The 15,825-nt window shown below is 48.1% G+C and overlaps 1 protein-coding gene across 1 annotated transcript in view; it reads right to left on the reverse strand.

Moving 5' to 3' along the window:
• Positions 1-15,825, reverse strand: part of FAM168A (family with sequence similarity 168, member A) — a 177,404-nt gene that overhangs the window by 111,038 nt on the left and 50,541 nt on the right. The window contains exon 2 of the mRNA XM_009890993.1: positions 7,507-7,594. Within this exon, the coding sequence (XP_009889295.1) occupies positions 7,507-7,576 (70 nt within the window). The 5' untranslated portion in view covers positions 7,577-7,594. The remainder of the gene's footprint in view (positions 1-7,506; positions 7,595-15,825) is intronic.

The raw sequence follows: 15,825 nt of genomic DNA on the forward strand, positions 1-15,825 counted from the left end.
GACAAGGTTCGTTAGCGAAGGAGAGAAGGGAATTCCTGCTCCAATGAGACAGGAAGGCTGGGCGACTCCACCTGACAAACCAGGTTAGGAAGGAGCCCTGGGAGAAGCAGAGGCCACCAGAAGGAGGACATCCATCACTTTACGATACTGCCATTGGGATTCCCGAGCCTTACGTGCAATGGAGACAGAAGAGCGGGGAGTTTCCAGCCCATACCTGACCAGATTTAAGGACATTAGGCACCGCCTCCTGTAAGGATAAACTGTCCCAGACAGGGTGACGCTGATCCCAAGATGTTTTGGGGGGAAATCCCTCGAGAGTTGGGAGGTTGGAGATGGGGGCCTCTGCGGTAGCACCCAGTGAGCAGCATGCTGGGAGAAGCGAACTCCTTATAGACCTGTAGCAGTGGGACAAGTGCGTCGGATAAGAGAACTCTGAAACGCACATTTTTATTTATGAAAACCAGAGAATTGGGCCATTTGAATGCTGCCACTCAACAAAAGCTTCTTGAGGACAGCAGCTCACATTCATACTCCGTGATCTACTGAAAGAAACAAAGATTCAGTTGTCTTCTCTATGCTCTTTGTGAGGGTGGGACTCTCCTTCCTGAGAACTTCTTGCCATTGCTTTCTGCCACGCTGTCCTCGGCTGCCACCAAGCTGCATAACCCTGACTCTGTCCTGAGCAAGACCAAAGACATGAGAAGATCAGTGACCTACGTGGCTTTGGACCAAACGTCTTCACCAATTCAACCAACCATGATCTGATGGCCTTGAGGACAAACTGCAGGGATGGGTATGGGCTGCAGGGATTAGACGAGACCTTGTGTTGGAGAAATGACCATCCCAGCTGGCCTTCAGTGGCCAAGGTGTCCACGTTTTACACATGGCAGGAGTCTTCACCCCAGAAAGAGTAACTATCCTTCCTTGCCCCACACCTCTGAAGATAGGTTTGCCTTTGCCTTCCCACCCAAGGGCCAGGCACATAATCTGGTCAAGATAGAAACTCTTTAAAATGGATTTTACTGCTTTTGAAGACCTGCAGTAAAGAATTCACACAAACCGCAGAGATGGAACTCAAGACCAAACAGAGACCACTTCATGTCTATGTCTACATCCGAGTCAGCCATCAATACACCCTTCGGTATCAGAGAGAAACGAGTACTTCTAGGACATGATCCAATGGCTCATAAAGTAAAACAGACCACATGGGAGATGCTCTTTTCTTGCCCCTTCCCATTAAAGCAGCTCAGGGGATCGTTCACATCCCTGCTGCAGGTACCTAAAACTGGGCAAAACAATTCTGAATCGGGGGGACCAGGAGAGATCCCAGGCAGGGTCATAAAATCATAGAATGGTTTAGGTTGGAAGGGACCTTGAAGATCATCCAGTTCCATCCCCCCTGCCCTGGGCAGGGACACCTCCCACCAGCCCAGGTTGCTCCAAGCCCCGTCCAACCTGGCCTTGAACACCTCCAGGGATGGGGCAGCCACAGCTCCTCGGGGCAACCTGCCCCAGGGGCTCACCACCCGCACAGCCAACAATTTCTTCCTCACATCTCATCTCAATCTCCCCCCTTCCAATTTGAAGCTATTCGCCCTCGTCCTATCACTCCATGCCCTTGTAAAAAGTCCCTCCCCAGCTCTCCTGGAGCCCCTTTAGGCACTGGAAGGGGCTCTGAGCTCTCCCCTTTTTGGCCTTCTCTTCTCCAGGCTGAACCCCCCCAACTCTCCCAGCCTGTCCTCCCAGCAGAGGGGCTCCAGCCCTCCCAGCATCTCCGGGGCCTCCTCTGGCCTCGCTCCACCAGGTCCATGTCTCTCTTGTGCTGAGGACTCCAAAGCTGGACGCAAACGGTGTGTGCATCAGACCCAAACGTACTGGCATTTCCACAGCAGGGATTTAGGACTAGTGCAAGGAGTTTGAAATAAAAGTGTGAATTTTTGTCAGAGAGCAACTAGATGGTTGGATGGAGAAAAGGTGAAGGGGGACAACCATCTGGAAGAGTATCATCAGTAACCCGCGGTTAAAGAAGGATCAGAATAGAATATATCCATATTGTTCAGTGATTTTTCTGAATGGATGAAAAGGGAGAAACTAGAAACACAGAACTTGTCCTGTTCCTTTTAAAATTTCAAATAACCTATCAAATAAGAGCATTTTTCCTTTACCTTCAATAATCTGGAGGAGAAGAGGGAAACAGAAACTTTCCTTCATGGCACACAGAGCCTGAACGGAGCTGTTTGTCGAAAGCAAACCAAGGGCTTCCATCAGCTAAATCCTGAGCTGGAGAACGTCTCTTCTGAGGATGGAAGTTCCTGAGCAGGTCGCTGCTGCGGCAGGACCTGGGAAGTGTCGTGGACTAGAGCGGCGTGACACAAACTCCTTGGAGATTTGCTAACCAGCTTCCCATCTTTGGGCTCTTGGATTTTATTATCATTTCTCATTTAGTAATAACTACGATGAATACAGAGTCAGTCTACCGAAGGTTCATGAATCACAGCATCTTATCAGCGTATTAATCAGCTTCTGGTAGGGAAACCGATAATAGTGTGAGCTATAACGAACGCTTTCATAGTTTCACGCTTGAAGTCAAACAGGCTACAGGAGAGACTGATTCTTCATCCCCAATTCCACACCAACGAGCTAATCCGTTTGCTGCAGGACCGGTGTCTTAGCAAAAGGGAACCCAAAAAAAGGGGAAGGAGAACACGGCAAAGGAAAACCAGGCAGTTCAGCAGCTCACATTCGGGGCAGGTAAAGTGAATTCTACCAATAACAGAAAAGCAAATGAGAGTCCTTAAACACATTTTGAAGTTAGCCTCAGTTAAAACGACGGCTTACATGAAGATCCAAGTTAATTGCAGTCTGTTTTAATTAAACAGTAAACAACATTCAAGCGCTGTTTGCTGCTAATGTTCTAAAATACATCGAATTAGCAAAGTGGAAGCAGTCGCCAGCCGAGCACGAGGAACCAGGACTTGCTGGAGCACAAACCCGGTACTGGACAGATGTAGCTCCATCTCCAGCGAGAATATCCCCACCGTGTCAGCTCAGCTCAGCTCAGCACCCAGCTCACCCAACAGCAAGAAAGCAGAGCAGAAATGACACAGGCTTGTTTTCTTTCAGTTTAGGAAGGGAAACAAGAAGGAGGTTGAAATCCAACAGATCATAGAATCACAGAATGGTTTAGGTTGGAAGGGACCTTGAAGACCATCTAGTTCCAACCCCCTGCCATGGGCAGGGACACCTCCCACCAGCCCAGGTTGCTCCAAGCCCCGTCCAACCTGGCCTTGAACACCTCCAGGGATGGGGCAGCCACAGCTTCTCAGGGCAACCTGCCCCAGGGGCTCACCACCCTCACAGGGAAAAATTTCTTCCTCACATCTCACCTAAATCTCCTCTCTTCCAGTTTGAAGCCATTTCCCTCCATCCTATCACCACATGCCCCTGTAAAAAGTCCTTCCACAGCTCTCCTGGAGCCCCTTTAGGCACTGGAAGGGGCTCTGAGCTCTCCCCTTTTTGGCCTTCTCTTCTCCAGGCTGAACCCCCCCAACTCTCCCAGACTGTCCTTCCAGCAGAGGGGCTCCAGCCCTCCCAGCATCTCCAGGGAAGAAAGATGCTTCATTCCCTTGATCATCTCCGTAGCCCTTTGCTGGACCCTCTCCAGCAGTTCCCTGTCCTTCTTGACCCGGGGAGCCCCGAACTGGACACAGTGCTCCAGATGTGGCCTCCCCAGGGCAGAGCAGAGGGGGAGGATGACCTCCCTCCACCTGCTGGCCACACTCTGCTTGATGCCCCCCAGGATGCCATTGGCCTTCTTGGCCACCAGGGCACATTGCTGGCTCATGGTCATCCTGTTGTCCCCCAGGACTCCCAGGTCCCTTTGCACAGAGCTGCTCTCCAGGAGGTCAGCCTCCAACCTGTACTGGTGCATGGGGTTATTCCTCCCCAGGTGCAATACCCTACACTTGTTGAACTTCATTAGGTTCCTCTCCGCCCAACTCTCCAGCCTGTCCAGGTCATGTCGAATGGTGGCACAGCCTTCCAGCGTGTCAGCCACTCCTCCCAGTTTTGAACTTGCATGTGTGCCAAGGGTTTCCCATTCTCCCTAATGCACCAGCAGCTAATTTGGTACAAAAATTTTTACTTATCTTGAAATGGACCTCTCTCCCTAACCCACCGGGTGTGTGGAAAACAACAAAGAAGTGAGAACGAGAAGAAAAATCAGATTAAAAGTGATTATTTCAACCAAAAGCAATCTAATCAATATAAAGCATTCACATTTAGCACTAAAAAAAACCACAAGAGCACAGGATTCAACCCGCCAATATCCCAATCACCATCCTTGTTTTCTTTTGGCATACATCCCACCTGAGTTTTATTCCACAGGGTTAGAAATTAACGGTTTACGCATGCTCTTTAAAGACAAACATTTAAGCAATACAAGTGCTGTACTAGATTTGGAGTTAAAAAAAAATGAACTCTAAAGCAAACCAAGAACACAGCCTAGGGCTAACAACCTCTACCGCAACTTTATTACACTTCAGGAGGATTTTTTATTTCTCTTTCTTGCCTAATATAAAGCTTCGCATTTGTTTTTTTCAGTGTCCTCCAAGACTGCAAAAAGATGAGATTAAAAAACAATAAAATCCTATCTTATACTGTATAAATTCTATATTGTATCCCAAATTAGATCTCAAATCAAACTGGTGGGACGGATGTCGCACACTCTGTCTCGTGAAGCGATCATGGGAACGGTTTGCTGATGAGCTCTTCCAAATCAGGAGCAAACTCTTCCACTTGGCTGCCGATCGGGGCCGAGACTCTCGTTTAAGCCCCAATGCTGTAACGAGCTCCCGAGGCCGTAGAAGGGGTTTGCAGACGCAACGGCAGTCAACCTCCCCTCCAGATCTTCCCTGTCATATGCTTTAGCGACTATTTTCAAAGCAATTTGAGAAGGAACTATCCGCAAACCCTCCTGTGAGAAGTCTATTTTGTTTGTCTCTCTGAGTTTAAATATCCTCCAGAATAACTTGTGGCTACATCAGAAACTGATACGGAGCTAAATGACTCAAGTTAAAGCAATGTAAATGAAGTCTAAGGGTAGAAAGCAAAAATTGGATAGACGGAGCCTGGCACTCGTAACACAGGAGACACGGCAGCCGCCTTTTAATAACCCTCAGGAGTTGCCTGTCTTTTCTATACAAAGGATAAAAATTAAATTTCCTCTCCGTCTTTCGCAATATAACTTTAGGTCTCTCATTAACTATTCCAACAAATTCATATTTCAAAGGTTTTGTAATACCCGTTTGCCTGGCAAAGAAAATAGCTCTTTGTTTAAACGCTTTTTAACCTATTATCTATTTTGGGACTTCATGGTAAGAATTCAGCCCGCTGACTCCTTCCCTCGCACCTGCGCCACCGAAAACCCAAGGACCAACACAATTCCTGCTTCAGTGTCCTACACTCAAGCAGTCAACTTGAATCTCCTCTTCTTCGTTTTTCCATTGTCATAAGGACTTTGTTATCTTTGGGGTTTTTTCCAGGCTGATCCGCCTCCAACATTTTTCTCCAAGGTCATCCTGAACATCTGCCGCTGATTTATCTTCCTTTGCCACAAACTCAGGAAGACAAATGGCCGAAGTGCGATGGTTTGGGGTGAAACCGGTCTCCTGGGGGTCACCTCGCCATGACCACAGCTGGCACATACCAGCCAAGGCAGACAACAGCTTTATATATTGAAGTGCACGGTATAATCTCCGTGGTGATCAACCAGCAGGTTATTTTAGAAGATAACATCCTATTCATGTTGCCATTCGCCTTATTCCGAATGCAGTCATGTAGAATTAATTCATCTAAACCACCAAATCACCCTCTCAAATTCTCCTTCTGGAAGGGTCAAACATAAAAACTCTATCCAATCGGCGCTTCCAATATTTAAATAAAATTGCTGTCTCCAGTGCCAGAAAGGACCTTCTAAAACATTGGGGATCGTATGAAAGCGGATAAATCAAATCTACATTGCACGGATATTAAGGTGGAGCTTTGAACACATGCCAAAAAAAAAAAAAAATTAAAAAAAAAGTAAAGCGGGAGAGAAGTAGACTCTCATCCAAACCATCCTTGTGCTGGAAAGCACAAAATTACTGTTATTTCTAGTGTAGGAAAATAACTGTGCACTTATGAGCTCATTCTATCACCCAAGCACCGCCGGAGTCTGCAGTCCTCTTACAATGGTGATATTTTTTGAAGAGACTATTATTCACCGAGATTTTTTTTTTTTTTCCCCAAGCCTCCAGTGCTTTGACTGTGAGACCAAAGTTCCCTCGAGGTACAGGATCTCCAACAAAGCTGCGTGCATAAATTTGACAGGGGGGAAAAAAAGAAAGGGTGAATAAAACCAGAGCAAAACGCCTTTGAGGAACTCTCCGCTCCGCAGAGTAACGGAGAGGTCTCCTCGCAGCAACGCAGTCAGCGCTACCGATCCTCCAGCTGAAACGGCTCCCAAAGTCAATGAGACTATTTGGTAAATGAAGTAGCTGCGAGCGTTCGATGGTCATTTCCATTTGCTGTTGACCACGCTCCTCCAAAAAAGCACATTCCCCGGGAATTTCACACATTAGGTGGAAGTCACCACGTACAACTGGCAATGGAAATGTAAAGAAGGGAGTCTTAACACGATATGACACTTCATAGCTAATTACATTCAACTAAACGTTAGAATGAAATGTCTTCCAAAGCTGATTTTGTAATTTTGTAGGAGATCAGAAGAACAACTGCCGGCAAACATAATCCACGGGGAAAACCACAGATACACCTCAGCTGAGATTTTTCTTTTTCCGAAGCGCTATTTCTCTCTGAGCAAAATTCTTTCTGTACCAGTACGCTTTAGTTCCCCACTAGTTACGTAATTATGGTAAACATATCTCAATGCTGCTTTCGAGTATTAAAGATGACATTTTTAGACAACTCTGTTCTAAAGACGGACTTCAAACAGACACCAGACTTGCCATTCAACGGAAGATGAACTCAATCAAAGCGTAACTTGAGAACAAAAAGCATGAGTCGATACTGGAGTTTAAATCAACCCCCGTAAGAATAACCGCGCGTTCTCCAACTAACGGGCTCCCGCCTGTGGATCCGCGCTTCTGAGGCAGGTGTATTCCTGCACCCGAGTCACCCAGTTCAGCTCCGGAGGGAAGCCCTCCACCACCCTGCTGACTCCTCCAACAACTTCTTGTTTTATTTGCCTAAAGAAACCCTCTTTTGATCCTTTTCTTTAAGATTTCCAGGGCATCCTCCTCTTAACGACTTCAGGGCCATTCCTTCTCGCTGACCTTACCGCACTGGCTTTGCAAAAGAGTTTTTCCTGCAAGTCACGTTCCCATCTGGCGCCCTGATGGGAACTCTTTCTCCCTTCGTTAAGGGATTAACCACTCATTAACGATCATCTGCTCTCACCACCGCAATACGGCCATTCCCGGAAGAGCCGCTGAACGCCGGTCCTACCTGTATATGCCATGTTCTTCGGGTTTCCGTAGGGAGCCCCAGGTTGGACGGGGCTGTAAACAGGGTTCATGGTGGAAGACCGGGAACTCTGAGGACAAAAGAAAAGCAGAGTTGAGATGATCGCCTTACGTTAGCTCCAGAGTCATCTTCCGCTCCGTGATAGCATTACCATGTTATATAATTCAAGACACAGAGTAGCTGCGAAGGAAAGGATTGACGACCAGACGTTACAACCAGATAGCATATTTAATAATTCAAGTTTTGGATCTCTCGGTTAATTCCCCCAACTTCTTCAGCGCTGCATATTCTGCCTACAAATGTACCCGGAGAAGATTGATCTTACGCATCCCTGCCTTTGCGGGGGAGCTCAGGACTCAAGACCCCGCTTCCAGCTTGCGATGAACAAAGAGGAGAAGCCACCAATTCAGACGAGGAATTCTTCCCCTTGGAGGAGCGAATCCTCCTTGGGTGACGAAAACAACCACAACGAAGACCTGACCTTTCAGGAATTAGCAGATAAAAGACCATTTGCCGCTGGCGAGACGGGAGGCGGCAAATATTTGTGAGTTTTTCAGCGTGAGCTGACTACAAGAACCCGAAGCCCAAGGCCGGGGTGCTGTGGGAGGCTGCGCAGGGCACCCAGGGCCACCCACCGCATCCCACCGCTGTCCCCGACGGGGAGATGGAGTTACGGACCGCACGCGGGCAGGGAGATTTTAACAACCCTTCTGTTTCCCTCTCCAATAAAGATGATGAAGCAGTGCCGGGTTAGCTCCTTGTGAGTTTTATTTAGAGGAAAGCACGTAACTTGGGAATTTGTGTCTGCTAACTGTCAGTTAAGCAACTGGCTCAGTTAATTATCTTAATGAAGCACATTCGCCATTCTGATTAATGGGAAAATCAGTCATTAAGCTTTATTAGGCGACGCATTTGTCTCCACAGCTATCTAGTGACAATTTCACACGAGAACCTCAACGATCTTGCCTAAAAATGTGGTGTTTTGTTTTTTCTAATCTATTATTTTACAGTTCATAAATAAAACCGTTCTTTCCAAACAAGTCTCTCATGATGGATGCACAATTTGTTAGATCATTAACTCCTTCCGCTTTACCTCAGGATAGTAAACAAGTCAAATGTTAAATGTTAGCACCAATTGACTTGACAACAATTACTGCTTAATTAATTAGCCTTCCCTCCACCCCCAAGTTAGCACAGAAGGAGCAATTCTCAAAGCGAAGGAAATCACGGTTATAAAGCGAGCTGGAAGAGAAAGCTACACGGAGCCATGGTTTTACACCAGCGGCGTCAGTGACACACGATGGAGCTCTTAAGACCAACAGGAAAATCAACGCAAAACTTCGCGTCCGTGAGACATTACGGTCGGGGATTTACATCCGAGCGTAAGGGGTTTATGGCCGTTTGGTCCTCGTGTCCGCAGGCAGCGCTCCGAGCCCCGGGGAGCCTGTGCCGGGCAAGCGAGTGTTCGCCTGAGCTGCCTTCTGGCTTGAGTTCTCTTCTACAGGGCAAAACCCAATGTCATCTATCTCTGAGACGGTGACCACCAGCTCCTCTAAGTGTCCATCCCAAAGCCTGGTGTTCAGGCTGCCATATGGATCCCGTTCGACACAGGAGGCTATTTCAGCGCCGGATGTGGCGGATACTGGACACACTCATATCCGTACCTCAAACTGCACAAACACACACATCACATGTCTGCATGCGTGACACAATACCGACCTACCACTGCTGTAAACACATGAGAATTCTTTGTATGAAGATGAAATTCAAAAAACATCCATATTCACAACAATGACTTTCTTTTTAGTGGGGGGAAAAAAAAAAAAAAAAGTTGATTTAAGTGCTACCACCACATCTCTATTGCATGATATTCTGAGTGGCGTTCCTCAGGGGTCGGTACTGGGACCTGTACTATTCAACATTTTTGTCGCGGACATGGACAGTGGAGTCGAGTGCACCCTCAGCAAGTTTGCCGATATGATTCTATTATTTCTCCGAACAACCAAATCATAGAATCATAGAATGATTTGGTTTGGAAGGGATCTTGAAGATCATCGAGTTGCACCCCCCCTGCCATGGGCAGGGACACTTCCCACCAGCCCAGGTTGCTCCAAGCCCCGTCCAACCTGGCCTTGAACCCCTCCAGGGATGGGGCAGCCACAGCTTCTCGGGGCAACCTGCCCCAGGGGCTCACCACCCTCACAGGGAAAAATTTCTTCCTCAGATCTCATCTACATCTCCCCTCTTCCAGTTTGAAGCCATTCCTCCTCATCCTATCACTTCATGCCCTTGTAAAAAGTCCCCAGCTTTCCTGGAGCCCCTTCAGATACTGGAAGGCTGCTATAAGGTCTCTGCAGAGCCTTCTCTTCTCCAGGCTGAACCCTCCCAACTCTCCCAGCCTGTCCTCCCAGCAAAGGTACTCCAGCCTTCGCAGCAGCTTCAGGGCCTCCTCTGGCCCCGCTCCAACAGGTCTATGTCCTTCCTATGTTGGGGACTCCAGAGCTGGATGCAGTACTCCAGGTGGGGTCTCACCAGAGTGGAGTAGAGGGGCAGAATCCCCTCCCTCACCCTGCTGGCCACACTTCTTCTGATGCAGCCCAGGCTACAGTTGGCCTTCTGGGCTGCGATCGCACATTGCCGGTCAATAAAAAGGCACCAAATTTCCTGTGGCTCAGCAGAGCCAAATCCCCCTCCCGGAGCTGCCTCGTGCCTGGGTCAGGGCACCTCACCTCTGTCACCGTGTCCCCTCTCGCTCCTTATTCACCTCACCCGTCCCACTGTAAGCTCCTGGACAAGGACGGAGTCACGGCTGCATTTATAAAGTGCCTTGTTCAATGCAGTCATCATTTCATTTGCAATTTTCTGGGTGGAAAAAGTACAAATAAATCATAATTTGGTGCAAATTGCTGCAGATGTCTGGCTTGCATCAGGCGTCGGACCAAACGGTAAAAAGAAACGCTCTTCTTGAGAAGGATGAAAGAATACGCCTTTTAGCCGAGATACCAAGATTGCAATCGCGTCAGGGGCTGGAGGGTATTGTGAGGAAGAGGTTTGTGCTTCCTCCCTGCTTGGTATGCGGGCTGTGACTTCCACCCGGCACGAAAGAGTCCCCGCGAACGGCGTTTCAGACGGATCATTTTCTTTCTTTTCAGCGTTCTCGTATTAAAGCACATTCAGATGAGCTTCCAATACATCCTGCGAGACAATACCGTTTCAAAAATACATTTTCAATTCATTACAGGCACCGCATTGTGGCATTCGAAAAGCCACACTGAAATGAGAAGAAAACAGGATTAGCAAAATTAAACCTCCTTCGCCACAATAATTTGCAGCGCTTGCTCGTGGCCACGAATACGCAACAAAAAGACTTATAGAAATGAGGTCTAAACAGATGAACAGAAGTATTGCTCTGTTGCACGGAGCTTCCACCGCTTCCTAATCCCTACGACAGTGATGCTTAAAAGCTGCTGAGACTCCGGCAAGGAGCTGAAGGAGTAACTCCGGCAGGAACGCCCCGGGAATAAGCTGCTCGCAAACAGCCTCGGGATACTCTCTGCCTGTAACCCAGTGACATCTTCATCTATTTTATCTGTGCTGGGGAAGTGCGGGGCACGCTTCCATCACACTGGGAAATTATTTCGGATGATGGGTAAGCAGAAACATAAGAGAGGGCAGTCTACGGGCGGCCACCGCACCGTCAGCAGGCCAAGGCGCCAGTCAAATCCAGTTTGCACGGGGGATTTCTAAGCAGCACGAGAAGGGAAACGTAAACGCTTGTGCCGTGAACGCCGAGCTTGAACTCGCCGTGCTGTGAAGTGGCTGCAGAGCTACGCTCGGGTGCTCTCGCCTCGCTGGACCGGAGCCGGGCTGCATCACAGAATCACAGAATGGTTTAGGTTGGAAAGGACCTTGAAGATCATCGAGTTCTGACCCCCCTGCCATAGACAGGGACACCTCCCACTAGACCAGGTTGCCCAAGGCCACGTCCAGCCTGGCCTTCAACACCTCCAGGGATGGGGCCTCAACAACCTCTCTGGGCAACCTGTTCCAGTGCCTCACCACCCTCAAAGTGAAAAACTTTAAGCATCGCGCTCTCCTGCTGCTGCTAAGGGAGAAGACTGTCCCCCATCCTTGGTGACACCCTGGGACATCACTTACTTCTTCCTCTTAGAATCACAGAATGGTTTAGGTTGGAAGGGACCTTGAAGATCATCGAGTTCCAACCCCCCTGCCCTGGGCAGGGACACCTCCCACCAGACCAGGTTGCTCCAAGCCCCGTCCAAGGTGGCTTCTCCTATGGAAGCACTCAAAAACCAGCCCAGGTGTCACCACCACCTTCAAGCTACTACAAACGTAAGACAACGGGAACATCTTACCCTGTTGTTTTCCTCCATCATTAGTTTACTTTGTGCCTTCGAAAGCACCATGTCCAACTCCACTGCTTCCCAAAGTTCAGACCTCAAGTCTGCAAATACTGCCGCGCATCCCTAATTTTGACACAGAAATAAATTTTAACACCAGTATTTCTCTGCACGCATCGGGGAAACCGACACCTTAAACGCCTCTCCCACTCTGACACACAGAAATATAGGTATTTCCCACGCCTACCGTACAGGGGGAGAGGAAAAGAAAGAGGACATTGAAGGAGATTTGAAAAAATCCTAAAAGAAAAAACTAAACCTGGCACGCAAAATTCAGGAGGTTTCTGAAGTTATTTTTCCTTTTCTTTTCAGGCTAAGAATAAAATATTTGTAAACGGAGAAACAAATATATTTTACTGGGTTCTTGAAAGAGCGACACTGACACGCGCATCTTCCAGGTTCGCAAAAAAAATTAAATAGTAGATCTAAACTTAAATACAGATGTGAAGAAAATAGCGAATAATGTTCTTTTGCTGGATGACAGACGCTTCTCCATCTTGTTTCATGCCAGTCCTTGTGTCAGCGTAGAGTACCCTTGAACTTCCCACACTGCTTCGGCTGTGATTTGCCTTCGTCTTTTGTGAAACCAGGATGTAAGTGCTTTGGGGAGACCCATTCCTTACGCTTTTCTTTAGAAAAGAGAGTGGTATTTTCTCCTCTGAGAGGAAATATATGTACCAAAACATCATTTATTTCACATAAGATGGCACAGAACCAAACACGAAAGAGCGTGAACAAAGAAAAAAGGCAAAGCAGAGAGATATCTTTCTTCCTTGATCTGCACATCACCTCTTTAAATTCATTTTATACAAATCACATGCTAATGGTATTCAGTCAAAGCCTCCTTGAACATGGGAAGACCTCCTGACCTTACACTGCATTCAAATTCCAATAATTTTCTGACAATTTTTCAGTTAAGTCATTTGAAGCTTGACCCTCACTTGGGATCCACCAAACGATAATTAAATTATCTTCCAATTCATCTCCTAAAGGTTAATTTAGGCAAGCTACAAGGCTACGTCCCACCCTTCCCCCCAAAAAAACTCTGCGGTGACGGTCCCCACGAGTTCGGAGATTCGTAACACAATGCGGTTTTCCACATTTAACACCTCCTTTTGAGTTTACTCCTATTTTAGTAACTAAATCAACTAAAAGTTGATTAAACCTATCTCATGTGAAGGAAAATATTTAACCTGTTAAAGACCTTATAAAAGAATCAGGTCAAAGCTGACACAACTTTAGTCAATCTTTTATTAATAAAATAAAATGCACTTTTTAAAAAAAACCCAATTTCAAGAGGGAAACGACAAAAAAGAACAGACTCCACAAAAAGTTTAAGGTTTCAATTATCAGTAGATTATTAATGTTGTTCACTTTTACCTCTTCCACGATACTTCAGCTATACCTTGATGTTTACACAAACCCATCTAGGGCATCATTCCAGACCTTGAATATTGCTTTTTTCCCTGCAGTTCTCCCCACTTTTCACTTTCAAAGGAAATTTCAGCTCTGTTCCATCCTTCTTTTACCTGGATAACTATCAAATCTGTACTGCAAACTCCAGCTCCCCAAAACCTGCAGCACCCTGCTTTGTAACCTCATGCAGAAGGATCATCCAGGTCCTCAAACCATCCTACTGATACGTCTATGGATTCTCATACTGCGATTTTTATTGATAAAGCACCTGTGAAGCAGCAGCCAACAGCAAGGGCTCGGCAAGAGGCTTTCAGAATCCCAGAATCATAGAATCATAGAATGGTTTGGGTTGGAAAGGAGCTTGAAGATCATCCAGTTCCAACCCCCCTGCCCTGGGCAGGGACACCTCCAACCAGCCCAGGTTGCCCAAGGCCGTGTCCAGCCTGGCCTTCAACACCTCCAGGGATGGGGCCTCAACAACCTCTCTGGGCAACCTGTGCCAGTGCCTCACCACCCTCAAAGTGAAAAACTTCTTCCCAATGTTTAATCTAAACCTGCCCTCTTCCAGTTTGAAGCCATTCCCCCTCGTCCTGTCACTACATGCCCCAGTAAAAAGTCCTTCCCCAGATCTCCTGTAGGCATCATAGAATGGTTTGGGTTGGTTGGGACCTTTAAAGGCCATCCAGTCCAACCCCCTGCCATGGGCAGGGACAACTCCCACCAGACCAGGTTGCTCCAAGCCCCGTCCAACCTGGCCTTGAACACCTCCAGGGATGGGGCAGCCACAGCTTCTCGGGGCAACCTGCCCCAGGGGCTCACCACCCGCACAGCCAACAATTTCTTCCTCACATCTCACTTCAATCTCCCCTCTGTCAATGTCAAACTATTCCCCCTCGTCCCACGGCTCCCCTCCCTGATCCAGAGTCCCTCCCCAGCTCTCCTGGAGCCCCTTTAGGCACTGGAAGGGGCTCTGAGCTCTCCCCTTTTTGGCCTTCTCTTCTCCAGGCTGAACCCCCCCAACTCTCCCAGCCTGTCCTCCCAGCAGAGGGGCTCCAGCCCTCCCAGCAGCTCCGGGGCCTCCTCTGGCCCCACTCCATCAGGTCCACGTCACTCTTATGTTGAGGGCTCCAGAGCTGGACGCAATATTCCAGGTGGGGTCTCCCCACAGCAGAGCGCAGCAGAGGGGCACCATCTCCCCCTCGCCCTGCTGGCCACGCTGCTGGGGATGCAGCCCGGGATGCAGTTCTTCTCTCCTGAGAAAATGTTTGCTACTCCAAAAATTGCTTCCACACTTGAAATACCCGTTTGATTTCAGGCGTCCTCGCTTGCTCTCAGTCATGCCCTGGACCCTTATTTTCTGGGAGCATTTCCAGTGGAAATGAAGATGTGCAGCGAAGCAGCGTCTCAGGAACGCTTTAGCAGTCGACGTCACCGCACGCAGGCATGGCTTTGCTGATGTGAACCAGATTTGGGATGGCACGTCTGCATCCCTCAGGGGGTAAAGGCTCACACGCAGCACCAGTGTCCTCCAGGCACAGACCATCTTCAGAGGAAAGAGAGGCTGCACGGTTTCGCTCTCCAGTCTAGTTCTGAATCAAAAGAGCTACTTTAAATAATATTCCCTCCCTTCAAGAGACTGCAACTTTGAGAGAATACTTAAAAAGCATGATATGACAATATTTGAAGCGTAGTCATTACCCGATGCAATCAAGACGTTCGCTGTATGAACACGGACGGCGTTGCAGTCAGCAGCACCGCTAACGCAGCTGGTGATTAACACAACATCGTTTGGGTACGGTCTTTCGTGAGGTTCTGAACGCTGACTGAATTGCATTACCCGTTAATTACGTTGACGATGTATTTTCTTTGGAGATACTTTGTGTCACACCACTTCAGCAACTGTAAAAGCAAGTGTGTTTGTATCCGGCTGCTCCGGGGTGTCCCATAGGTTTGGCAATGAGCTGCTGTCCCCTGGCACGGAGATGTAACTGGCTAGGACGACGTCCACGGGAGAGCAGAGACAAGAACAGTAAGATGTTAATGACCACCATGGACCAGTGGTGCAGTTCTCACCAGATGAAAGCCAAGCTGAAGCTGAGCCTGACGCAGGGAAAGAATTAAAACAACTGGACATGCTGCAGAGAGAGGGATTTCCGTATAGCACTTGACCTACCCCATCTCAAAGACCAGCAAAGGGAAAACTGAACATGAGCTGGATTATTTACAGTCCTACAGCATCTTTCATACAGATCCACTTCCAAACCAGTGCAGTAGCACCCGTCTGTTCACTGGGGAGACACGGGAGTGGCATGGACTAGCTGGGAGTCACAGAACCATAGAATCACTGAATGGTTTAGGTTGGAAGGGACCTTAAAGATCATCTGGTTGCAACCCCCCTGCCCTGGGCAGGGACACCTCCCACCAGCCCAGGTTGCTCCAAGTCCCGTCCAACCTGGCCTTGAAC

The sequence above is a fragment of the Charadrius vociferus genome, unplaced genomic scaffold (genome assembly GCF_000708025.1).
Source record: "Charadrius vociferus isolate BGI_N301 unplaced genomic scaffold, ASM70802v2 scaffold407, whole genome shotgun sequence".
Taxonomy (NCBI): Eukaryota; Metazoa; Chordata; class Aves; order Charadriiformes; family Charadriidae; genus Charadrius; species Charadrius vociferus.